The 27757-nt window shown below is 31.8% G+C and overlaps 1 protein-coding gene across 1 annotated transcript in view; it reads right to left on the bottom strand.

Annotated features, from left to right (window-relative positions):
* The window catches only part of LOC143225174 (alpha-mannosidase 2C1-like), a 146280-nt gene extending 118763 nt beyond the window's left edge, over positions 1-27517 (bottom strand). Inside the window, 4 exon segments of the mRNA XM_076454133.1 lie at positions 577-773; positions 15122-15236; positions 21475-21974; positions 27276-27517. Coding sequence (XP_076310248.1) covers positions 577-773; positions 15122-15236; positions 21475-21726 — 564 coding nt within the window. The 5' untranslated portion in view covers positions 21727-21974; positions 27276-27517.
* Positions 27518-27757: the final 240 nt, after the last annotated feature.

The raw sequence follows: 27757 nt of genomic DNA, 5'->3' as shown, positions 1-27757 counted from the left end.
CTCCAACTGTCATACTACAGAAAAAGCCATTAATGAAAACTTTGTCAAAAAATAACATTATTATCTAAAAGGGGTGATTACATACAGTACCAAAATAGAGGTTGCACTGATGTAAGTGGAGAATGTCATGAGACAAATATCTCCAAGGATAATTAAGTAGGAAATAAATGACTGAAGCAAGTGAGACAAAATAACACCAATGCTTAGATGGGCAAAGAAAAAGAAACCCTTGCAGTCAAGTAATAGCTATAGCGAGTGAAAAGCTATCTGTGCCTTAAGCACTGCATGTATTAAAACCTAATTAAGGTTGCATGTCTTTATTGTTTTTTATTTTAGTGATGGCCACCAAGTACCTGTTTCTTTCTTGCTTCATTGACATTACAATTGAGCAGTTGAATGTAATTGATAAATGAAACAACTAAATAATTGATTAGCACCACTTCTACATAATGAATTAATTATGCTCTGAATAAACTGAAGTAGTGCCTAATGAAAATATAAATACAATAATATTGCTAACATTAAAACAGAGAATACGAAAAATAGCTATTACACATCTTTCAAGTTAATTCTTACTTTTCTATTAAATACAGCTACTTCTGCCAGCTTTAGGGTGAAATACTTGTCTGGAGAAGGAGGGGAAATAAGCCCAGTAGATCCTGCTCCAAATACAGTATTGCAGGCCATTTCTATATAGAACACCTTATGAAATTCTTCTACACAGGCACATCGTGTTATAATAAAATTTTCTCTTAGCTGATTTTCAAGTCCACCTAAAAGAATTACAAGAAACAAATAACTTACACAAGTAAATGCTATTACTTGTGTGAATTATTAAATTTTAAATCTACAAAAATGAATATATATTACCTTACTAAGGTGTCATTTACAGATATTCAATAATAAAAATAACTCTAGACATATACAAGTAAACCAAAACTAGACAGTCATATGTTTATACTTGAAAACTCTTACAGTGTGAAAGCCAAAAAAGGCACATCAGTCCCACCTAGCTACTGTGCTGATAAATTCACAAAGGCAGAGCCAATTCAGCCTCAAATCACAGTTGAAACTAAAACATTTTCATGTTGACAAATAACAAATATCTCAATCCCATTATAGCACAACAATTACTGTACTACAATTGTTACATAACTTGGCACAAAAAACATTTTAAGTTGTACAAATGCATGTATCTTTCACGTATATTCATTATCTTCAATAAAAAAAGGGTAATAATGTAGAAAATATACTGGATAATTATTGTCAACAGAGTACTATAGTTTAGTTTACAGCTATATTAACTCAGCTAAATTACTAACAAAAGAAGCTATCCAAATGAACTTTATATATCTATTTGGTTTATAGAACTGACATTAATTTTGCTTATTTACACAAAATTCTACTTTCTCATATTAAAAGAGAAAGATTATCTAACTCTATTGTTAGAATAGCAATGAAAGATTTTATTAACCTCAACTGTGTTAAGTCAGAGTGAGTTAGTTTACCACCATGCAACAGTGATGATACTTCTGTCACATTCACAATAAAAAAAAAAATTCACTGGGCAACTTCCAGCATGTATAGACATTAATCCATCCTTGTCAACAGGAAGGCATCAACACAAGTTACAACATTTATCAAGTGGAAGTGAACACAACCTGTGGTTACCATCATTCTTCCTGACAGTTAACATTGATGATAAAAATATGCTCATACAGGGTTAGGTATTCCAGTTCTTTGACAGTTGTGCAATTTTCCTGCTAGCTATTTCCCTAGTGTGACAGGGAAGTTGGTAAAGTGGCCGTTTAATAAAACTCACATAGCCTGTATCAAAGTGGTGTTTGGCTGTCAGGTCCAACACATTCATCAGCATATTTTATCAGCAGATCACTGAATAAAATCCAGAATCTTGTTGTAATCCTTAACTGGCACTTTCAGGTGTGCTAGAAGTTGAGTGGTATATTTCAGACATGATGAGACAGAAGCAACTTTAACAACACTGCCAGTACTGACTACCTCTGCTATACATTCCATGTCAATGGTCATTCTAGTGAGAAGTTAAAATACTGATCAGCCACAGTTGCAAAGCAACTTTCTGACATGGCCCCTCTCTCTCAGATGCACCATAACTTATGCCAAAGTTGCCTGCTTGCCAGACAGTGAGCCTTATATATATATATTTTAATAACTATACTACATGGCACAAACTATTTGCATGTTTAAAAATATTGCAATTCCCACTGTTAGGTACAAACAAATTACCCACTGCCTATCACTAGGTTCAAAGTGATATTAGAAAGACTTTCCATTTAAATTATATTCACCTATTTCACAGGCAACATTAGCTGAGAGCTTCCACACTACATCCTTTCCTGGTATGTCTTCTCCAGATCTTTATTTTGCAGCTATCTTCTTCTTCTTATGGTTAATATCCCTTGCACACAATCAGACATTTACCTGTTTTACCACATCCAATCAGCCATCATTCACCAAAACAGTGTGCAAGTTTAATGGCCAGTGTAATGGCTGTACTCACAGTAGCTGATACACAGTAGTGTCCATTAGGGCTTATGAAGCTCTTGTGTCCACCAGAAACAACATAGCCTAACCATGTAGATGTGCAAGCACATACAAAGCATTTCCTAGCACAGAAAAACTAAGCTTCAACTCACCTTAGTCCTTATGTCTGCTTAAGCTGATGGCAGGAACCAACTCAGACTCAATTTCCCACAACCCATTTATGGATGCTAATGATTACTGCTGGTCCTCCTACACATTATGTTCTGCTGGTGCTGTTGGTTGAGTTGTGGCCCTCCATCTCTTTGCTGCTGGGTAAATTGGGGAAACATCACACAAATGTGCCCTTGCTGCCCACAACTATAATTGATTATTTGGTCCTTCCATCCAAAGCAACTTCTTAGGGAAGACACTAGTTCTCTTCACTAAAATTGTGCAAACATCTCAGGCATGCCTAGACAGCCCAAATCAGTGGCTGCATACAAGCCTATTAGCACTCCAACTGACTGACTTTCCATTCTCAATAGCAAGCGAGTGAATGTTGGGCACCATTGTCAATTGGAAGATTTGTACTTGGAGAGGCCATCAGAGTTGCTTTATTAGCTGCTTAATTTCCTGCAATTTTCATTCTGCTGTGATCATCTTACTGCTACTTAAACCATACTAGTGTGGATGTCACACATGCTCAAATGATGTCCCATAACTTCACTCAATAATTCCTCAACAAATCTATTAACTAAGACAGCTTTACAATTCTCAGCTGTCACTGAAATGTAGGCTTTCCTTTACATGAAGCACAGATAATTGGTGAAGGTACCCAACTTCATGGAACCCTTCTGCAAGCCTTCAGCTTGATGGACAGTTCAGTTTCAACCACCTCAAACAGATCATGCAGATCAGCTATCTGTTCCTCTGATAATACTGTATAACAATGAATAACAGACTTGCAACCAAGAGTTTCTGGCACTTACTTGCAAAGAATTATGGAGGAAGCATTCCACATCCTCTGCTGCTTCCATAAACATAAGAGGTGAGATAAACTTTGCATCATCCATATGTGATGTACTTTAAACTGGGATCTTTCCACTTGGTGCCCCACAACACATCTGTCTGGTACACAGGAGGAACTTTTCAAATTTCAAGGTCCACCCATCCTAACTAATGTAAGTGCTGACTAGAGACCCTGGAATGCCTGAGTAAGAAAACACAATCCACATCTATTCAGGAGTTGGACCTTTGATCATACCTTGGTTACTTCTGCAACTTGCATATCCTCCAGGGACCATCACTGCAAGTATCCAATTATATTCGTCTTTTCAATGTTAACTTTTAGAGAGATGAGCTGCCTCCACTTTTGAGGAAACACTTGTGACACCCACCAACCATCAATCAGTTGTGCTAAGCCTCATTAGCAAAACAATTCCTGATAATGGTGTGCATTCACCACAGATGTTCCTCAATTTATTGATTTGGTCATCAGCTTCCTCTCTTAAGGTGGCTTGTTATCCCAACAAATGCTGATCCCCTTGTCAGCATGTCTCTACTGTCTTGCATTCTGGCAAAACAGTTAATGGTTGTAGAGCTCATCAACCAAAAATGGGATTTCTCACTCCCAAAAGAAACAAAAATTATGGATGAGGATTTTCTCCTATGTCTAGCATTGATCAAAGGGTTCTAAATAATCCACTCTACTGGATCCCAGAATCTCTGACTCACCAAATGTTTTCTCATATAAACTTCACCATCACGGCTTAACCTCAGAGAAAAGACTGCATCAGACTTTCTTGGAACTCCAAATACCCGTTGTTCCAATTGTAATAGCACGATCCAAGATAACAATACAGATTACAAGGCAAGTGATTGGATGAGTATAAAATAAAGAGAATAACCAAAAGTCCCTGCTGGTGCATTTCTTTCTCATTTAACCAAGACTAGCATACATCTAAATTCTTATATTAAAAGAGTGTTCCCAAGTTAACATAAACCTCTATTCAATTCTAATATAAAAATAAAAAGACAATAATACAAAATACACTAAAAAACTCACCGTTCACTTGCAGACACACTTACTCTCTTACCCAATAAATTAAACTTGCAGGTTAATCTACTTATCTCTACAAATAAAAGTAGAAATCAACTCACTAATCAATAGAGAAATAACATTTTCAAAAAATAAACCAATACAAAAATAATTGGCTGATCTTGTTATCACAGAAAATGGTAGCCACTTTAACAGTTCTTACTAATCTTACTGATCTCTCTCTCTAAGTATCTCACAGAAAGTAACAATAAACCACATGCAAAACTGGCAAACACCAATGTAGAAATTCTAAGGGAAATCTTTTTTAAGTCTAGTAAAATCTGCTTTAAAACTGTATACAAATTTTTCAAAGTTTCAAATAAATCTGCAAAAAAACTATCTTAAGAGTCCCTGACAAATCTTTATGAAATTCATACAAAAACTGGTAAAAATCTTCTATCCCAGGTCTCAAAACTATCTGAAATATGGTAATACAACCTCAAATTACTGACATAAAGTAATTACTTTATGAAATTCATACAAAATCTGGTAAAAATCTTCTATCCCAGGTCTCAAAACTATCTTAAATATGGTAATACACCCTCAAGTTACTGACAAAGTAATTACTGGTACTATCGGATTTTATAGGTCTGTGATTCTTTACAGATAAATGTCTTTACTGACAAATTTCAACAATAAATGGACAGCACCCAACAGATCTGTTTCAAAACAATACACTTCAAGCAATGAAAATGTATGAACAAAAACATATGTTACACTATCGGTTATCACAGTTGTATCAAGTGCTTTAAATAATTGTCTCTTTTCCTTCAAAGTCCTCATAGGCAGATTCAATTACTTTATAACCCTCATTCACAAAACAAATTATTTTCTTCTATTACAATACAAGCTGTTACTTTCATTTTAGAAATTGCCACAGCATAATCACACAGTCTAACTTTACTTCTTTTACTTTCAGTGACTTATGAACACTAACAAGGTTGCACAAATGTGTGTGTCTATATATATATAACTTTCTACAAACTATGAGACATTATGATGTACAATACTCACTTAAAACAAAACAAAAAATCAGAAGGATCAAACAATATGACATTGATTTACAACAAAACAACTCAACTATGCAGCAATGATTTGTACACAGTTATGTAAGCAAATGTGCAATAAATTATTGGTTATAAAAATAGTAAATTTAACACATGCACTTTATAGCCATTTAAATCAGAACTCTTACTTTAAAAAGTCAACCAAATGGCACCGAAGACCATGAATGCATCCACTCACAAATATTGCCTTGTATACTGACAAAAACAACTGGGTTTACCAATTAAAAAGCACACTGTTATTTATACAATATAATCAGAAAAAAAAAACAAAAAAACTCCACTTGATACAACTGGCCTTTGGGGACAGTTGAACTTAGAAACTAGCTTGGGTAATTCTACATGCCAACTCAGATAACTATAAAAAGAAAAATATCAGAATGGTGTAAACTTTACTTATAAACTAAAAGGATTGGAAAATAACCCAGTTTAGTACTTATCAGTATATACTAGATCAGTTGTGACACATATCCCAAGAGCACAACGTACCTCAAAATCCAGTATGTATGTAAAACACTCTATTAGGACAATCCAGTCTCCTTTAAATAATGTATAAGCCAGCATAGAACTATTAGGGTAGATAGTACTTAGAATCTGTTATACTGACATCAGGGGTAAATGCACTAGAATGTGGTTGTTAATAGTATCATGAATGTGTAGTATTTATTGTGTGGGGCATTATTAGTACCATTCACTAAGATATACAAACTAGTACGTCCATTAATATTTATACCTGCCCACACTACATTTACATCAAAATGTTACATTCCCATTTGAAAAAAGGATTGAGTCTCATTCCTGATTCTATTCAAATGAATACACGTATATGTATGTTAACTGACTGCAAGGTTCAAAGTAAAACACCTGTAAAGGGGTTTGGCTCCTTATTGAAGTTATTAATTATATGGTCACTTTTTGTTACATAGTACACAAATTCACACCTTCAACAGATTCAGTGGTAAACAAATGATCAAAGTGCACTCACAATGCATACTGAATCAAAAGTTAAATAAATTTACAATGTTGATCCCACTGGACAAGCAGACTACATTTAAAAATTTGAGGCAGTAATTATAATAGATCCATATTAGTAAAAATTAATGGACTTGAATACTCATTCACAAATGTCTCAAACATTTTTTGAGTAACATACTGATGCACCTTGCACAAGGAACAAGTACCTCTGCCACTGTGAAATTCAGTGCCTATAAACCTTTAGAAGTGTAGATTATATAATCTAAAATGTGTGAACAAATGTTTTTCTCAAAAGATGATGTAGGACTGAGAAATGTACATAAAAGTGTGAAAACTAATTTCCTAGTCTTTTTACTAATATTTTGTTCCAAAATTTTGATTTATGTTTTTGTAAATCTTTAGAGGTTTACATCCAATTGGTCAATTAATGGGTTGGCATCATTTACTAATATAAACATTGAGAGATGTAAATAAATAGATTAATTTTTCTCAAATAATTAAATCCTTAAAATATTTTACTAGTATCTGCTCAACACTGTTCACGTACCACACAACCCACAAGGATGATTGACACAATAGGTATGCGCAGTTTGCAATATCATTAAAGAAAAACACTTGTATACTAGTACAATGAACACATTATTAACACCACTACATGCAAGTTATGCCTTGTGTCAAAGGAATATACTTCATTTAGCAGCTGGCATACATGTTATTAATCACTGCACACCTCACATAAAGGTTAAAGGAAAGATCAGAGAATGAAAAGTCCAATCTGTATGAAAAATTTCAGGTAGTAAGATAACCAATCGTCAAGAACAGCACGTTCCCATGAACTTAACAAAGCCAAAAGAAAAGTAAAATGGTCCAGATCCATAATAAACAATCCTGTACTTTATGAAGTAAATCAAAACCACCTGTCCCTAAAGAAGTTCCCAGAAATGAAGATACATATGTAAACAATTCCAAATAACTGATTTAAGCATAAAATTCTGCCCACGACCACAGACTGAAGACATAGTGAACATTGAGGACTACAACCTAATAAAACAGCTCATGCTAAATGAAATCTGAGTATTGAGTATCCAAGAATTTCTGTTATTTGTACACTACCAAAACCTCATAAGCACCAACCAGGTAGATCAGTAGTCTCCACTTACAGCTGTCCAATAGAGCTGATATTCAGCCTATTACATAATGGAATAATACATATCCAGTAAAATCTCTTATACTGGAGATTCTTATACTTATTCTTATACTCTTATACTTCAGCCTATTACATAATGGAATAATACATATCCAGTAAAATCTCTTATATTTTGCATGAAAACAGCACAGAAACTTTCCAAGTGTTCTATACCATTAAACTCAACAGTGTTCAGATTCTTCTTTTCACTTTACATATACAGTAATTCCACAGAGAGAGGGCTTTAATGCCTTATATTACCTCAACCAACATACTGTATTTCAAACACAAAACGGTATCTTAGGAACACTTGACATTAAGTTTTATCCTTGAACATTTTCTCTTTTAATGGAACATTTTCAAGGCATATCAATGTAACTGGTAATGGGAAATAAAATTGGCTTCATTTGTCATTCTATTTTTAGGTTACATGAAATGACAAATTTATACATCTATGATATTCATATATGTTCTTTATATCATTTTCATAATGAGAATGTTCTATTACTTGCTATTTATAAAATTAAAATATTATGAGTAATTCTCATGTAGCTCTCAAATATGCACAGACCATTTCTGTTTAGTCTGTTTATTTTCAGACAAGACTCTTCACAGTTACTAATAGGAAGATAATTACAATTGTGATGCATTATAAACTCACTGACACCAGATTATGACACCAGTCCAATAACCTGGGACAAATTAGAAATACAAATAAACTACTGCCAACCTGACACACTAGTTTGATGGAGCTAATGGTGTAACAAGTATTGCTTCCTTTTTTTCACTTTTTTGATGTACTCACACTGAAATTACTCTTTTTTTCTTGGCAAAATGACAATATTAATTTTTACGCTTAGCACAATTAAATTATTTACTTGTAAAAACAGAAAATATCATTTAAGAGTTGATCAAAATATTATTTTCTTTCTTTCTGGAGTGAGTTTGGTAAACTTCTCTGTTTGTTGTTCTGAAGACTACAATCATGGTATTGTTCCAATCCAAAACATCCATGAATATATACTGAGCGGCATTAAAAGTGTAACAAGTAATAAAATGAGTTGTTTTGTACAGATTGAGCAATAATGGTGCAAATATGCCTGAGTTTTAATCATGAGTATTCTCTGAAAACAATTCAGTAGTTCAGATCATTTTAATCAGCATGATCATATGTCAATATTTAAACCAGTCAAAACTTACCCATCCCTTACTGTTGTACATAATGTGAGTATATGGATATTTTGTATGCAGTACACACTTCCTTCAGCCTATGCAATGCCAGGTTTTAAAAGTTTAATTTCACCACAAAGAAAGATGCCATGGTTGACACAAGAAAGCAGAGATCAGGTGGTCGGGATGCTAATGACAGGGATGACACCAGCTAGGGTTGCAGCACACTTTGTGGTGCACCTTCATCACGACCATGCACATTCACACATGGCAACGATGTGTACAAATTGTTTGAATGAGAACAACATGAATGTTCTGGACTGGCCTCCATATTGAACATTTCTGGGACATTCTGCATCAAGACATCCGTCATCGGGACCCTGCCCTCAGCTTTCTCACTGAACTAAGTGCAGCACTTCTGGTTGAGTAGGACATCATCCCCCAGAGGCAGATTGACAATCTGGTGACATCTATGCCATGCAAGATCCAGGCTGTTCTGGTGGTGAATGGAGGACATACCCATTGTTAGTGTTCTGGATGTTGAAATCCTGATTAAACTGTTTGTGTGTAGTTTCTAATCAAATTTGAATATTGTGTAGTGCAAAGACATCAATATATACATATATTCAAAATTTATGTTTAACCGTATGTATGTTGTCATGTTTTTAATGCCTCTCAGTATATATATGTTACACCTGGAATATTTAACTTACATAATTATTTATTAAACAGATAAAATTGTATTAATTATGTATAATATTTAGATTTTGAACATTTCAATGATTTTATAGTAACACTTCACAAATCTTCAAAAAGTGTATTCTGTGCACATATTTTATTAGCAAAATTATTCTGTGTTGCTGGCTCTAGTGGCCCAATGGCTTAAAAAGTTAATGTAAAGTTCTTATTAGACATGAGATTTTGTAAATACAGCTTAAGTCACAAACATGTCAAAAACAATATACTAAAATCACTGTTTATACCCTTTACGTAAGATTCTGCAAATCTGACTTTAATGAAGAGTCTAAAGTGAGTCTCTAAGTGTAGGTGTTATCCTACAGATATGCTACATGTGCAATGAGCGGGAAAATTAATCAAGATAGTTTTCCAGCATAACATCAGGAACAGAGATAATATCACATCATAGATCCTAATTAGTAATTACATACAATCCAAAAAACACCAAAGTTACAGACACTATCTTGTAAAATCACAACAAAATGTAAAACAACAATGCCATGAGTATAACTTGTTCCACACATACAAGATAAGAACATTGCTGATCTATGACCACACTGTCACCTGTTTAACTTGAATGAATTTATCAACAATCCTCAAAAAAATGTTATAGTTACATACAACATAATACTTGTTCACATATAGTGGAACTTGTGTTGTAAGACCCAAATACTTATAACAGGGAGACCTTATTAATCAAGACACAACCAATTTGGATGATTTTTCACATCAACAAATTTTGCAACAGGAAATTTAGTAAATAATAAATATATTCATGTTTTATTTTCAAACATACATTTCAAATGAATACATGATTTGGTTATCTATACATCATGAGAGTCAGGAAAGATCAATCAAAACAGAAAAGAAGTGATAATTACTGACCACCATCCATCTTCATTAACTAGTAGGTACTAGTTTATGGCCTTTTTTCTTATTATGGCCTCAACTCATACTGATTACCCTAATGCATTGGCAAAATAAAATACAAGTGGAATAAAGAATCCTTTCACCTGTCTGGCTTTATATATGTGTGGGCTGGATTCCTTACAGTAGGTGCTTGTGACTTGTTAACAATAAATTTCAACAATAAACAAACAGCATGCAATCCACTTATCTTAAAATAATATATTGAAACATGTGAAATACTAATAGAAAGGATCATTATAGAGTTAATTACCAGAGGTGTATCCAGGGCTTTAAAAAATTGTCATTTTTCATCAAACGTTCACACAGATTTGTTCATTTATTTTTGAAAACAATTGTCAAGACAAATTATTCTTGTCTACTTTGTTGACAACCTACAATAAATTCATAAAACTGATGATATGTGCTCTTTATGTCTAAATCCACAAACATAGAGTCTAGATCTAATTGACTACATCTCTCACTTCATCTAATTTCTATGCATCTTTATTGATGAGTTTTTGTATATACACGTCAGCAGTCTCTAACATTCCACACACAACTAGATATAAAATGCAACATCACTTACTTAAAACAAAGAAAAAATTCAGAAGATTCAAATGGCATAATATCAATTCACAACAACTTAACTATACAGTGAATGATTCATAAACAGTTACATTAACAAACATGCAATAAATTATAGCTTTTACAAACTGCTAACTTTAACAATGAGACAGACTGCCCAGTTGCCTTTGTTTAGTGCTGGCTTTGGTCATATCTTTCACATCTCTCCGGGGAAAGCATCCCTGTCATCTTTCTGTTCATTAAATTTTGGCAGCTTGGGTGAACTGACACTGACTCCATTGTCATTCTTGGGTCCTTCACCTTTCAGGTGGGCAAGCTTTATCATCTCAATTTGTGCTCTTATTCTCTCTATTTCCAGTATATTCTCTCTCTCATTTTATTCTTTATCAATCTGTGCTCTTTTTCTCTCTATTTGCAGTCTTTTCTCCCTCTCCTTTTCTTCTTTCTCTATTTACTCTCTTATTCTCTCTAATTTCAATCTCTCTCCTTTTTTTTCTTTCAGCCTTTTTCTTTCTATTTTCTTTCAGTCTTTTTTTCCTTTCTCCTCTATCTACACTCTTTTCTCTCTAAGTATTGTTATTGTGAAACAAACTCTTACAGATCACCATCTTTTAGCCCAAGTCACTCACCTCTCTCTATCCATTTATGAAAATCAGTCAACATTGTTATATGGTACTATTTTAATCTCTAAATCATTTTCATCACTACTACAATTGTACCTATTCAAGTCTTCTCCCACTGTCATTCATGTCTTCTTTTACTGCCACTTACCAGTGTATAACCTTGCTGGCTTGCCATTTTCAGATTTTTACAGGTGTGGATAGTAAGGATTCTTTTTAATTTGTGTAAATTTACCTATACATATGTAAATTACCTCATATGTACAATTCCCAAACAATAGCCCTTAGTTAGGTGAGCAGCGACAATATCTTCCAAGGCCAGCTTAATGCCTCTGCAAAAATCACCTATTTATGACATCACACGTATTGACCAATAAGAGAGAGGCTTTAAAAGAGCATGACAAAAATATATAAAGAAAGACAGATAATAATTTGTATTATACAAACAAAGGTGTGAAAATGAATTACTAAATTAAGGAAGAAATGAAATAATAGGTGACAAAATATATACTACCTATGTAACATATATAAATCACAGCCAATATTTATATAACTGCAGGTGATTGTTTGTCTAATCATGGTATTCATACCTCATTAAAAAAAATTAGAAAATTTTCACATTCTTTAAAATATATTTTTATGGGAATTACTGCATTTGAAAAGTGTAGATTATGCTCTTTAGTAATATGCAACTCACTACATCCAAAATGATTCAATGTATGGAGTTAAAAATTTTCATATATTTCATGGGTATAAACTGCAGTGTTTCTATATATTGAAAGTAATACCCTTTATTCACAAATTATGAGATATAATCAAACCTTCATGTACAATCCAAGTAAAAGTCGTGTTCTTGTTGTGAGGAAAACACTTATATAAAAGTGCTCTACTATAAATAAATGGTTGTTGCACATGCCATAGTTATTTTTGTAATTGTCTGAACCTTTAATACCCCAAGTATGAAATATTTTCATAGGTTTTTTATTTTTGTGATGCACTTCAATAGATGATGCAAGAGTTTGAGATACATACATAGATACTGACATAGATGCTATGTCCATTATAGTAAGAAGATTATTCCTTTCATGTCTTTCTTTCATCTTAATACAATAGTCTGGTGTTAGCCAGCATAAAATATTATACAAACCATTTGTCATCATGGAAAAGTTAATTATAAATATACGTATATACACATACACAACATCCAATATATATATGTAACACATGTATCCAAGTAGAAATAACATAATTCAACACTGCATTCTCATGACAGCTGGTATAAATATTAAAACTTTAATTGAAATAAAGTACAAAACAATGTTTCAACCTTCTTAGGTCATCTTCAGGTTAATTTTATTTTAATTAAAGTTATAATACCCATACAAGGCATCTTGAGAATACTTTTTTTACTTCAAGTGGGTTTCTCATCATCACTAAATAATCCTACATTGTCCTTTGTGTTAGAATTATCATCCATGTCAAAATTATGTTTTGCAATTATGTTGCAAGATTAAATTAATAGAATGATAACAGTTCTTTTACAGATAGTTCTCCAATGATGCATCTACCATTTCTCCTAACCAACTACATGATGTTGCTGATAGTGATGGTGATGTTGTTATAGATCAAGATAATAATGATTACTCAGATAAAATCTCTGTAGAAATTCATTCTCTAGCTGATACTGTTGATGATGAGATATCTCATTTGTTATATACATTTTGCCAGGCCATCAAAGGTGTAACTTACATATGTTGCTACTACTTACATGGATAAAACTTTAAAAGAAGCATCTCAATCAGCAATAGCATAAGTTCCAGCTCAATGAAATAAACAGAACAGAAGCACTGTACCTGCCATCAAAATTGAAAAATAAATAAGGAGATGCTAGGTTATTCCTTGTCCAACTCATTGGAATTCAATATTTGATTCCCTAAGTCATTTAAATAATTTAATATCTGGAAGTGAGTAAAATGATCATATGCTAGACAGAATGTTTAATTAACTGGACATTGACATCTCGTACTGTGAAAACAGAGCATTTGAGAGACCACTGATTCCCAATTTGCATGTTTGTCCAGCGAGATTGGAGATTTGAACAATAAATGGTTGCAAATTTGTAAGCCCTTAGTAAATGATTTAATTCAAACCACAGAAACTACATTTTACAGTATGTTCAACAAAGACTATTCATTTCTTTCAGCATATTTTCATCTTTGCTTCAATCTCTCCTGGTCTCAATAAAATCAGAAAGAACATGTTGAACAAAGACCATGCACAGCACAATACAGTATAGAATTACTTAATCAAGATAGCATAACAGAAACAACAGATACAGATTATTATTTTAGATGCCTGCAAAATAAAAGAGGGTAAAAAGTACTGAACAAAAAAGTGCTCAAGTAGTTCGAAATAAATCTCGTTAAGTTTACTCACAATGACGTATTTCCAGATGCAGTCTGACATCAATTTTAATTTTCATTAAATAAATCTATTCCATCAAGTGCCACAGTTGAGAGGATTTTATCAAATAGAAAAGACACAAGTCCAGTGAAAATAGGAGGAATGTCTGATGCAGGCTTCAAAATAGTTATTTTCTTGAAAGGTAACAATGATATCAGCTTCCCAAAACAATCATTTTAACACTACAGTTATTACATGAAGTAAACTCTGTTGGATAAATTACTTACTAGTTATTCTAGTGATTTGTGTCCCTTTTGCTTGTATTGTGTAACTCATATGTTGCTCTTATTTGAAATATTATAAAGGAAAAATAAAAACAGCTCTATTAGTTGTTATTCCCAAACCTCTCAATATATAGTGCACACAGTGCATATTCTACAGACAGAATACAGACATCTATTTTTAAATTGTACATAACAGCTTGTTACATTTTTAGATAAGTAATGTTTTAGGTAACAACACCAATATTTTTAGCAAATAACAATAAAGCGAGGTCATTATTTTTTTTTAGTAACATTTCCACTACTGTCCATGTGTACAATGTAATTCACATAAGCTCTGGTGACATTCATGCTTCAGTTTCTATGAAAAAGTAGTTTCTGCATCTGTATTAAAGAATTGTCAAAGAATACAAACATTTCTGAAAACACAAGAGCCATTCTCATTTTTTTATGTTTCTATCCCTTTCATGATATAATACATACCCAAATTAAAGCTATACTTCTTATGCAAAATATTTTAAAGGCAATTAAATAATATACAATGTAAATGCAACACAATCAAATTACAGTATATAAAAACACAGACTTACCACTCAGTCCTTGAAGTGGAGTTCCATCATCACTCCACACCATAGCCTCAGAATTAGAATTCCAGCACAAATGAACCTCTTTGCCTTCCCAAGATTCTGGAATCTCAATATCTACCTACACATTCAGAAAGATGTAAGTTACATTTTACAACAATGAAAATGTATTTCTGATGGACTTGCACCTTCATTCACATAATAGCTTTTCTAAAATTGTGCTGCCCTCTCTATGTCCAATGTTTCTTGCCACTAGCCTTGAAAATCATGACCAAAATCACATGTTTATAGTCAACACACAGTATAGCTGTGCTGTAACATGCAAATAAGCATCTGACAACTGCAACACACCCTCCTAGTGTAGCTGACTCTTTCTACAGAGCACAATAATCATTTTAAGAATAAGAAAAGATACACTGGAAGAGAGAAGGATGAGTATGAAAAGGTAAGTATCAATGAGAAATACATTTTCAGTGTTGGAAATTAACAATACATTATCTTAATTGCAATCGCATACTAGAATTCCAGATCAAAAAGAGTGGAGAGACCAGTGGAAAATGTACCTAGATGAGTACTTTCCTGAAGGCATATGAAGAGAACCAAAGTATAGGGTCAAACTTGTGGGAGACTGCATCCCATATGTACCAGGTATACTGTATGTTCTTCACCCCTTGTAAAGATATACATCACTTACTTGGGCAGAAAAGATGCCAATCCAATCACTAATTGGACATTCTAGATAGTGTAGAGTGGCTATGATACATCAGAGGACCATCTCTAGTTCAAAACCATGCAGCATCACACGTCTTCCAATTTGCAGTGGGAGAAGTGCCTAATTATCAACTCAAGACCAGGAAGCTGAATGGAACATGTATAGTAAAATAAATACATAATGGTAAATCCATTAAACATGAAGAAACTAACAATATGGAGCAAAAGGATCCTATATATGAAAATAATCTGATCAACTGTGCCCATAAGGAGCCAAAACCCAAGAATTAATCATCTAAGATACTAACATCCAAAAAGGTGATGACAGAAAATCTGATGGCTAGAATCTGAAACATAGGAAATTGGTAACAATAAGAGAAGAGGAAGAAGGAGGTCAAGAAACAGGAAAAGATTAAAAAATATGATAAACAAAAAAATAATTAGAAGAATGTTGCTGTGTCATCACCAAAGAAGCCTCTAAAGTAGCAAATACATCTCAAAACAAGACAAGTACAGAAAAGGAGCAATGTGAAGGTCATACAGACAAGAAGTTGACAAATGAACTTGTGAAAAAAAAAAAAAAGAGTACCTCAGCCCAGGAGATCCCTATAACAAAACAACCACACATGAAAGGACAAAGCTAAAGAAAATCAATGTGCCAACGTGGAGAAAAAAAGATAACATGTATCCAGTGAAAACTCTGCAAGGGAATCTTTGATGTCTTAAAAAATGGGAAGAACAGATGAAAGATAATGTAGGAAAATTGTGAAGGGAAGACAAAGATGGGAGAATTGGACAGGAAGAAAAATGAAAGGTAGCAGAAGGACCAAAGTCCCATGTCTGAAACAGATTCTAAGGGTCTGAGAATCATGGAAAGAAAACTCAGACCTATGGTAAACCAAAGCCTGCATGTCTGCCAAACTTTGAGGTCTTAAGTATGCTTGGCAAATAATTGTTCAGCATGGACACAAGTATCTGTAGAGGAGGGAAACATCATAATTATCAGATTACAGACCAGAATGAAAAAGGAATGGAGAAGAATAATATGAAACAGAGGAAAGAGATAAAAGATAACAAACCTGAAAGATATCAGGAGTAAACTGAGAAGGAGCCACAAAAACAGGAGGTGGAAAAGGCATCCAAATTTTTATCTTCAGGAACCAATTGCCAAAGAATAGGGAGATCTGATTGCAATACAGGAGATTCTATAAGCTGCATGCAAGATTCCAACTCCAAAAGCAACAAGACCAAAACCCTCCTCAGCTAAAAATGCATAGCTCAAAGTCACAGTAGTGTTAAGTTTGGTCGGATCAGTTGTGGCAGGATCCATACCAAACATAGTTCTTACATTAAACTGTGAGTTCTTACTATGAAAAAAAGAAATAAAAGCTTTCAACAAGAAAAATGAGAAGGAATTTAAAGTTTTCAAAACGTTAACACAAAAACTTGTGTATTTGTGTATGTGATTCTTCTATAGCAAAGTCACATCAGGCTATCTGCCATATCCACTGAGGGAAATCAAATCCCTGTTTTTGGCATCGTAAATCCACAGACTTACTGCTGCCCCACTGGGGGACCACAAAATGTAATGTACTAAACAAAAAATTGTATGATTTCACTCACAAATACCAAATCAAAAGCAATGATTGTGCTCTATAGTACACAGAGAGAGCTGCACTATGTGTGTGTGTCCTACTCCCATTGGTGGAGAGTTGTTGCATGCTCATTTGCATGCTATAATGCAGCTATATCATGTGTAGACATGTGATGTTAACTAGCAGCCTAAAAGCTAGAGGTGAGCAAAAATTTTGCCTATAGAGAGTAGCATTAACCAAAGAAATCTATTATATGAGACAGGTAAGGTACTATAACAGAATTATCAATTTTTAATAACATTAGTCTAAATTAAGTACCTCAACCTGCCTATCAAATAAAACCTCAATCTCCAATTTTGAAATCAGTTAACAGGGGCATATTGAAAACAAGGTGGGGCAGATATATATTTCTCTGTAAATCTCACAAACATATTTTAAAGGAAACATAATTATGTGAATATTTCAAAGCAACATGGGCAAGATACATATAAGTAAACTAATAATTACAAGAACTTCTTAGAGGAACCAAAGAATGGATAAACAATATATATCAACCATACTATATCTCCTAAAATCAGTGCTTATGAGGCCTTATGCCTAATTCCAGGAAAGAGTTATACTAATAACTTAATACTACAAGTAACATAAAACTACCAATTAATGTGCATTGTGAAAATATTATTATAAATACCTATAATCTTTCCACTATTACTTCAAAAACATAATCCTAGATATTTCTATTTTGCCTTTAATATCAGACTAGAGTTTCACATTGCGATTTTCTTCAATAAATTTCACATTAATATATTGTTTGGTGTAAATTTATATCAACATCAGAAAAGTATAATCAAGGAAATGGTCAATAAACTGAAGAAATATTCACACACCAAATAACAGTTGAGAACAGTGTGGAAATTATTTCAAATCATGCTTTAATAAACATTTCTGTTAGTTACAAGCTAAAAAGTACTTTAACACTAACAATAAAGGAACATTTATTATTGTTGATAACATACTTGTGCATGCTAAATAATAAAAAACAGTCAACATCTTAATTATCTTCACATCATACAGTGAAAGGCATGTTAACAAAGTAAGTACTGAAAAATGAACTAAAAATAACTTCAGTACTGATGGCTACAATGATGATTGGCTAAGTGCACAGCAGACTTCAAAAACGTACAATTAAGGATATTTACCATGTGCTGTAATATCCATGAAAATCTTCTAGAAAATCTCATGGAAAATTTTACAATGTGAATATGCATTAACAGTATATATATTTGTCACTTGTGCAAACATTTGTAATTTATTACTAGTAATCATCTTCCCAGATCACACTTGCACAGTTACAAACTCTGAGCACTATTTTTATGACTTATATGAAAAACTTATACAAATCTATAAAATGCTGTCTGTTGTGCTCCACACTATTACCATGGTTTCTGAGGCTATGAGAAAGTGGGAAAATTCTGCATATTTTATTTGATACAGTGATTATTCTAGGTGAAAAATAACATAAGCACCAAAAAAAAACTGCTTACAGGTTTATTCTGTCATATATATAAATATTGTTTTGCCTGCATAGAGCTTTTGCTTACCATCATTAAACTGTAAAGAAGCCATAACACATTACACAATAATAGTTAGCTTCTCACCTAAACAGAGTGCAAGGGCTCTGAAAAGGCTTCATATTATCTTCCTAAAACTAGGTAATGAAGAATTATTTTAATAGAGCCTAAAAGTCTTGACAAATCATTATTAAGAAACAGGTTGTAGCCATTAAGTAAGTTATTCTGATCTTACAAATTTTACTGCTTTAATAAAACAGTTCACATGTCATTAGTTATAGGAAAAACACAATATACTAAGGATACATTATACCACTGAAACATTTTTGTGGAAAGGTTTGAAAGATTTCAAAATGAAAACAGTTTGATTATTTTAGAAAAGCTTGACACTTCAAAGGTAAGTCCAATAGACACAATTTTGAGTTATTTTTATTTCAGTTTTGTGCTTATAATTCATTCAATTAATAATCAAAAATAATTATAATACTTATATAAAATAATGACTTACCAGTTATTTTAATTTATTGTAAAATAAAGTATACATCACTAAACATATACATCATGTGATGGATTAACTGCATCAAAAAAAATTAAAATGCTTCTTTCCAAGACTACATACATCAAGGAAAATTATTCATTTTCTGCAATTGCTAAAATTTCATATTGATATTAAAATTGATCCACCAATCATCAGTCTACCAAAATTGCCTATTAAGAACAAAAATATTTTTTTGTTGTTGGGGAGATTTTATAAAAACAAATTGGAGTTACCCTATCAACTGCTTGATAGTAATATTTTGGCAACAGGAACATAAACAACAACAAAAAAACATAAAAAAGAAGAATATTTTTGAGTATACATGTTGTTCTGTTTAATGTCAGTATTATACACTTCCATAATTTTATTTTGCCATTGTTTTACATATAACGTCTCTTTGTAAGAAATTCAGTGTCATGTTTAGAAACATTATACATAAACACTCCCTTCCATCCCTAAATAATACACAGTCTTTGTTTGATTTAAATTTATTTTATCTATTTTGCTTGTGCCACATTTATTATTCTCTCATCTAATATTTGTATATTCAAATTGTTTACTTATATATATTTCTGTTCTAATTACAACTATTGTTTGTTTGTTCTGTGCCTCTAGATTACTGATGATGGAATTATGATTGATGATTCCAAAACCTTTTATAAATGCTTCCTATTATCACATTCATATTTTGCTTTTTCATTAAATTTTGTATATGTAACAGTAACTACAAATGCTGTGGTTGTTGTTTCATCAGCATGTCTGGTACACTATATGAAGTGGTCCATATGTATAATCAGCATTCATGGATTAGTTATTTTTAAGGATAATCTAATGCTCTTGTAGAGAAAAACTTGCATAAACCTTAAGCCACTTTCTGTAATGTGATCGACTGATAAATACATATGGTTGGTGCAAAAAGTTTAATACTTGTGATACAGAATATAGACTGGATTGATAGTTAATTTATCTGTACACATTCCTGTGATTTTCAGTTTCTATTCATGAGGCCTGTAGAAAATATTAATAAACATATTTTTCTTTCTAATTTAACAACTGAGCTTACACATTCCCTCAATGTTACTAATCATAAATGCAAAAAATGACATTGACTGGAATGTCCACACACAACAACATTCATAATGCAGAACCTGAAGCACTCTTGAATCATTGACAAATTGCATCAGGTTAATAAAAATAAGTCAGTATACCATAAGTTTACAATAAAGAAGACATTTACAGATGCAATTAAAAACACTTTTCTCTTATCCATGAAAGTAGTAAATATATATCCATAAGAAAATGAAAACAGCAGTCAAATAAAATATCAAGGAAACAGACATCTAGAAAACAGCCCAGCTCTCTTCCAGCACAGTTTGCATTAACAAAATTAAAAGACGTATTCCATCAGCAACAACTAAAGAATATCACATATTTCTCTGGTGCTTTGGTTTCTGAATTCTTAAGTTTCAGACTTACTGTAACATGAAACTCCAACTTAAGACAATCAATCAGAAGCTGATCCATATTAATCTGTGCTTACTAATTAATATGATTCTAATTAATTTTGTAATGAATATTTAACAAGCATATGAAAGAAAGGTTTGAATGCACAGCTTATATAAAGAATCAAAAATGCACATTACTCAACATGAAATATATATGTGGCTTTAACATAGTTGTAAGCAACAAAAATAACTATTTGTTTGATCCACAATCACATGACTATTCAAAGTATAAAAATTGTATTGAGTACTTAAATAAGTGCATACTGACAAACAAGTATGCACTGATAAATGAGCAACCATTTTCTGCATTCTTATGAAGTGATATTTCTTTAAACCATACATGTTGCATATAAACACAACATTCCAGCTCAATTTGTTCATTGTACATGTTGCAATACAATATAAAACCTAATAGAATCATCACAAAAAAAATACTTACTCGAAACCAATGAGTAGCCCATGTTGGACCAAAGGACTGTCCAATTTTTACTTCAACAAATTCACCTTGCTTCAGTACTTGATTAAAGGTCACTTTTTCTTTCGCTGTTAAGCTACAGTGATATAATCCAGAAAGTTGAACACTCTCACTGAATAATTTTCCATATAAATTTGCATCCGTAAAATACAGGGGTGAAATGAATTTTTCCACACGTTCAAGAGTGGATCTTTTGTTCTTAAACAGACTTGCCATTTTAAAACTTAAATTTGCAACAGTAAAGTTAAAAAAATGTTATTTTGCTCACAAGTCACAAACAAATTAAACTTAACTTCTAATATCTCTGTTTTGTTTTCATTCGTATCAATGTTGTTTTCCAGTAAACTTGCAGACTCGTACCAGAAAAAAGCAGTATTTTTCACAACAATGTCCAATATGATGAACAGTTCCTTCCAATCTCTGAATAATGTTCAACCTTCAATTTAATCCAGAATAAACACAATCTGGAAATAAAGATTAAGGAATTAATTCACTGTACCTACAAAATAAAAACAAAACAACAAAAGTAACAGTTCACTTCTTACATACATTTTAATTATTTTAAATAGAATAAATAAATAAAGGCAAAAACAATTCATAACATTGAGAACTTATGTCAGAATTTCACATGGTAAAGCATACCAATATGTTGTGACAGCGAACTACTAGAAAAATTAAAATACTGAATGAAGTAACATTTAGCTTTTAATTTGTTTACAACTTCACTAAGAACCATAACCGATGCAATTATACATTTATAATTTCACACAATTTTATTCTCCTTAAATTCTGATTTAAACAATCTACCTACACAGAGCAGAAATAAAAATTACTCAACAAATTATATAACATTCTATAACAACATGGGGCTTATTTCTCCATCTCAGCTGAACTAAATAAAAATAATTTTAAATACAATAAATAAAAAATCTTAAAATCAGCCTTTATCATTTATTTACTTATCAAGCTTTTTCTTCCAACTTATTTAAATACATTGGCTCTACAACATCTTGAGTCAACCCATTCCAATGGCCAACCAACCTACTGGAAAAATTAAACTATCTTAACTTAAATGACTCCCAACAAGCCAAAATGTGTATTTGTGTCCACTAGTCCTAATATTCTCACTGTTAAATATTAAAAAAGGATGAAGCATCAGCATTATCAATTCCCTTTACAATCTTAAAACATTTCAATCAGAACCCTCCTAGCTCTCCTTTTTTCAAGAGAACAATTTGACAGATTTTAGCCTCTCATCATAGGACAACCTCTATATCTCAGGCACCATTTTAGTAGCCTTTCTCTGAATCCTTTCCAATAATTCAATGTCCTTCCTAAGATAAGGAACAAGACTGAACACAATACTCCAAATGTGGCTTAACAAGTGACCTATACAATGAAATTATAACCTCTTTAGGCTTGTATTTAATATTTCTGTAGATACAACCTAACTTCCCATTTGCACTATCACTAACAACAGCACACTGCTTGGATGGCTACAGAAACTTGTCAACTATTACATCAAAATCCCTTTCCATCATAACAACATTAAAAACTATGCAAAAATATAAAATATTAAAACAAAACCTTTAAATGGATAGAATGTATTTATTCATGAGTTGGCTACCTTCACTATTAACAATATTTAAAACCATAATCTAAATAAAATTCTATAAAGTTTATTACCTAAGTTAGTCTTAAATCCAAATACTATGCTAATAATACAAAAGAACTAAAATAGTATACAGTTTGTAATAAAACATTAAATACACACACACACACATATATATATATATATATATAACATTTTAATAACTACTGTTAATCAATCTAACAATTAAGAAACAGCAGAAATATAACTTTCTTACAAAGCACACAAAAACCTAATTGTTTGGCATATAGCATGTAAATTACAATTTTGTCAATTATTTTCTGTTGCAATATGTACTATGACTGCACCCTAATAAACAAACACATCACGTACAGGCACATAACAAGAAAAAAAATTATGTTATAGCAAGCCATTCATTTATAGTACTTTACTCTAACATAACAAAAGAACAAAAAAAACATTTTTCATTCTTTCAATTTATAATCCTTTAAAATAGAAAATTGCCTCATAGGAAAACCTGTGTACTTTCATGTGCATCAAACATCATTACAGCTAAACAAACTGCAAAACTTCTCAACAAGCTCTGTATACATGGAGGTTTACTATTCTGCAAAGCATGCAATTTGTAGCACAATTTTGCACTCTGTAAAAACTGTGAAATAAAATTTCATATGATTTATTACATCCATTTGACAATTTCAACACATAATTCCAACAGTACCTATGAATAATTCTTCTCTGCCTTTAAATTTATTGCTCACCAATCTAAACTATCATTAATAAAAACTGTTGGCATGTAAACATCCATTTATAACTGGTTAATCATTGGACCAGTTTTCAGCAAAACTGTTATGTAACCTTAGGATCTTCCAGAGATCAAACAGGGTTGTCAATTGGATCTGATCCCACAGTGTCACTCCTTGGTGTCCCTATGACTTCTTCAACATTGAATAGCTATATATATGAAAACCTTAACACTGCTTAACATCACAGACATCAATGGACAATTTAGTCATTCGAAGCACCTACCCATGAAAAATCAAAAATATAAATCCTTGGTTTATTTTTCTGAAATCTTCTATTGCCCTCTCAAACTCTTATAAAATGCCAGCTTCTGCTCTTGCAAATCACCCTATCTAAAAACTTTTTAAATATTAGTTATCAATATCATATGAGAAATACTGGAATCAGCCTGAATCTTGTAGATATTAATCTCCTTGTTGTAAGTAAAAAGATCAAGGATAATAACAGATACAGCACAACAACCACTTGAAAGTTGTAGAGGAAATTCCAGATCACAATATGGCCTGTAAGTCTTTCATCTACAGTAAGTTAACACACAGCAGATAAGTGCTTATTTTTAAAGAGGGGTAATAATTTTTCTGAAAATTAAAGATAAGTTCATGTTGCTTATCTAATGATAAACATTTTGTAAAAAACATATCTTAGCAATGGAAACTAAACAGGAGAAAATCGGTTAAACACTTTCTGTTATCCCCAACTTAATATGGATTTTAAGAGAGACAGAGAGAAGTATTTCCTGTAAGGCATCTCCAGCCTTGTGGTAATGAAAGTGTTTCAGAAAGCATTAAATTTTTGGTTTACTTCCATTTCATCTACTCTCATTCAGTATATTCTAATGCAATTGTATACAAAAAATAAATATTTTATGATTTTTCTATAAACTTGGTATGCCAATTTAATTCAAATGAAAAACTTTAAAGAATAGTCTGTTTGTTTTTTTTTAATGTGATATATTTGTGGTGTATATGTACATGAACATAAAAATATTTATCTGTAAATGTTTTAAAAGTTCACTACATCACACTTTAAACAGTATTAATACCAAAATGTTTGGTTTCTAAAACTGTACCAAAGTGACTTTTGTAATGTAAACCTCATTCTATATTTGACAACCTGATGACTGTTTTTTAGGTTTATTCCCATTTCATCTACTCACATTTAATCTATTGCCAATGGATGAGCTGGAATGTTACCAAATATTTAAGGAGAAACATTTTTATATCTGTATACCTAATTAGTTAAAATTGCTTTTTTGAAACTGTAATAATGAAATCAAAAGTTTGATTGATGTTAGTTGTATTTCAAAAACCTGTGTTCATAAGAAAATAAATTGGTCATTTTATCTTACCTTTTTTTGTTTATAGAATAATTGATTCAGTATTGAGATGAGAAGAAATGTAGAAGGGTTCTTATTAGATATAGAAGGGGGTCAGATGAACTAAATAAAAGCTATAGTTGAATGGCTAGAAATTAACTGAAAAAGAAAAAAACTATAATTTCCAACTGGATGGTTTTGAATATCTATAGAAAGGCTACAGAATAACTAAAAATGGGACAGTGTGTGTATAGAATAGTTGCATATTAACTAACAGCTATATCCTGTCGATATTATACCCAAGAAAATTCAAGGAATACAATTTTACCAAAGATCTATAGCTTTTCCAGCAAACTGACACAGATTAACTAAACAAAGGCTACATCTTCTCCATATAATATGTAAAAGGTTATAGAATTTTTACAGAATCATTATAAATTAACTGCAGAAGTACTGTAAAATTTCTATAGAATTGTTAAATGTTTACTATACAGAGACTATAGCATTTCTATATAATATTTGCCATGTAACTGAAGAAATACTACAGCCATTGGTCTCAAAACTACTTTCCATAGCCATAACTATTTTATTTTTTCTAAAAAAATTGCTATAGATTGTTTGTAAAGAGATGTTGGGCAATGTTTTGATAATCAATATGTTTTGTGGGTTTTTATTTTTTTAAAGGATGGATGTGCAGGAACATCCTTAAAGAATCACTGGGCCATCACTGCCTTATCTTATTGCAATTAACTCTCTAGCCCCATATAACAAGCTATTTCTATATCTAAAACACCAAATGAGTAAACAAGTCACCATTATCAAGTTAATGACAATAAATTCATTTAATGTAGCTTGAAAATTATTGTAACAATTTTATTATAAATTGATCCACTGTGTGTGTTAGCATCCATCATCCAGAGTTGGCACGCTCAATAACAACAATTCTTTGAGTATGGTAATTAGAATTTCTCTGAAAGTTTAAAAGGCTTATTTTGTTTAACAATTTTTGCCCAAGAATAGGGATAAAAAACAATAAAAAAGGGTAAAATTCCACTGTTTATACAAACTTTTAGCTTTACATTTAAAGACACAAATACTCAATTAGTTAAGGTTTAACTGAGCTTCTCTAGCCTTGTAATTTATCAGAATCCAGGAAAAAAGTCACAAGTATATTTTAAAAACATTTTGTGAAAAACATGATTATAGTTATAATTAATTTTTGTTCCCTACTTTTGCACACCTAGAATTCATAAACTAGATCTAATGACATACTTAAAAAAATAAGAACATTATATTGTTGAAGTTATTGTGATAAAATAACTTAATGTTATTCAAACAAATCATTACTGATGGCATCACACATAATTTGCATTGTAAATGGGAAAAAGTCATGTATTTTCAGTTTATAACTGATTTAAAATGGGTTTTTTTTGTTTTATTACTTTAAATATTTATGGTATTTAAAAGAACTGACTTTTTTCCTAGTCAAATTTGTCTTTATTTCCTTTCACCCTTGAAACATATTTTCAACAATGTTTCACTATTATTCAACACAAATACCTGAAATTTTTAACACAAATCTTATAAGTTACAAATATGTGAAGAAAGCATTATTTTCCTATTTTTACTTTTGTTGTCATATGTCCTTAAATAATAAAAAAACGTAAATCGAACTTTTACGAAGAGTGAACCGATTGTAAATTTTGTAATTTTTCCTACGTTATTCTGAATCAATTATTGCCTTTCACAAAGCAGGTTATGGTTTAGAATCTACATAGATCACTACGAATTTAACAACAGAATAAAAAATGAGCAGCTATACCTAACACTGTTTGTTCTTTACATAATTTTCGCTACTTTCGCGTGTACCACCCACACTCAACTTGTATAAAGTTATATTACTGTCGTCCAGTCTCCACACTGAATTTTTATCCTTTTTCTGAATCAGAATTTTAATTTTTACGTTCGTTGAATAAGTGCCACTAAATATTTAACATATAAAAATAAGAAATGCTTTAAATGCCTAAAACTTACAATTAACAATGTACCTATCTGCTTTCCTCAACTTTTTTTCATTTGCTCCATTTCTAACTAGCAAGACCTTTCTAACTTTCCATTCAATGTGATGGAAGTACTTTCGATATTAACTAGTAGCAGTATCTAAAATAAAAACATTCGAGACTGGTTTCAAACTCGTACACCAGAAATGCTAATTAAATAGCCAGTATTATAGTTTAAAAAAACCAACGAATCATCAATCCATTCGTTTACAAAAAGAACTACGTATTTAATTTCAAAGAAAAGCAAAAGGTGGCTATAAAATCTCACTTAAACAACAAAGATACTTACTTTCACAGTCATACCAACAGAAAACGAAAAACAAAAATATATATTATTTTGATACCGCCCACAGCATACTAACACTACTTAGTTTCACTCGTTATCACACTCTAAAAATTCGAATGTATATGCATTCAATAGATAAGCGGAATATGGCAACTTAATTATTTGCATTA

Source organism: Tachypleus tridentatus, chromosome 9 (assembly GCF_004210375.1).
Source record: "Tachypleus tridentatus isolate NWPU-2018 chromosome 9, ASM421037v1, whole genome shotgun sequence".
Classification (NCBI taxonomy): domain Eukaryota; kingdom Metazoa; phylum Arthropoda; class Merostomata; order Xiphosura; family Limulidae; genus Tachypleus; species Tachypleus tridentatus.
This window is presented reverse-complemented; position numbering and strand designations above follow the sequence as displayed.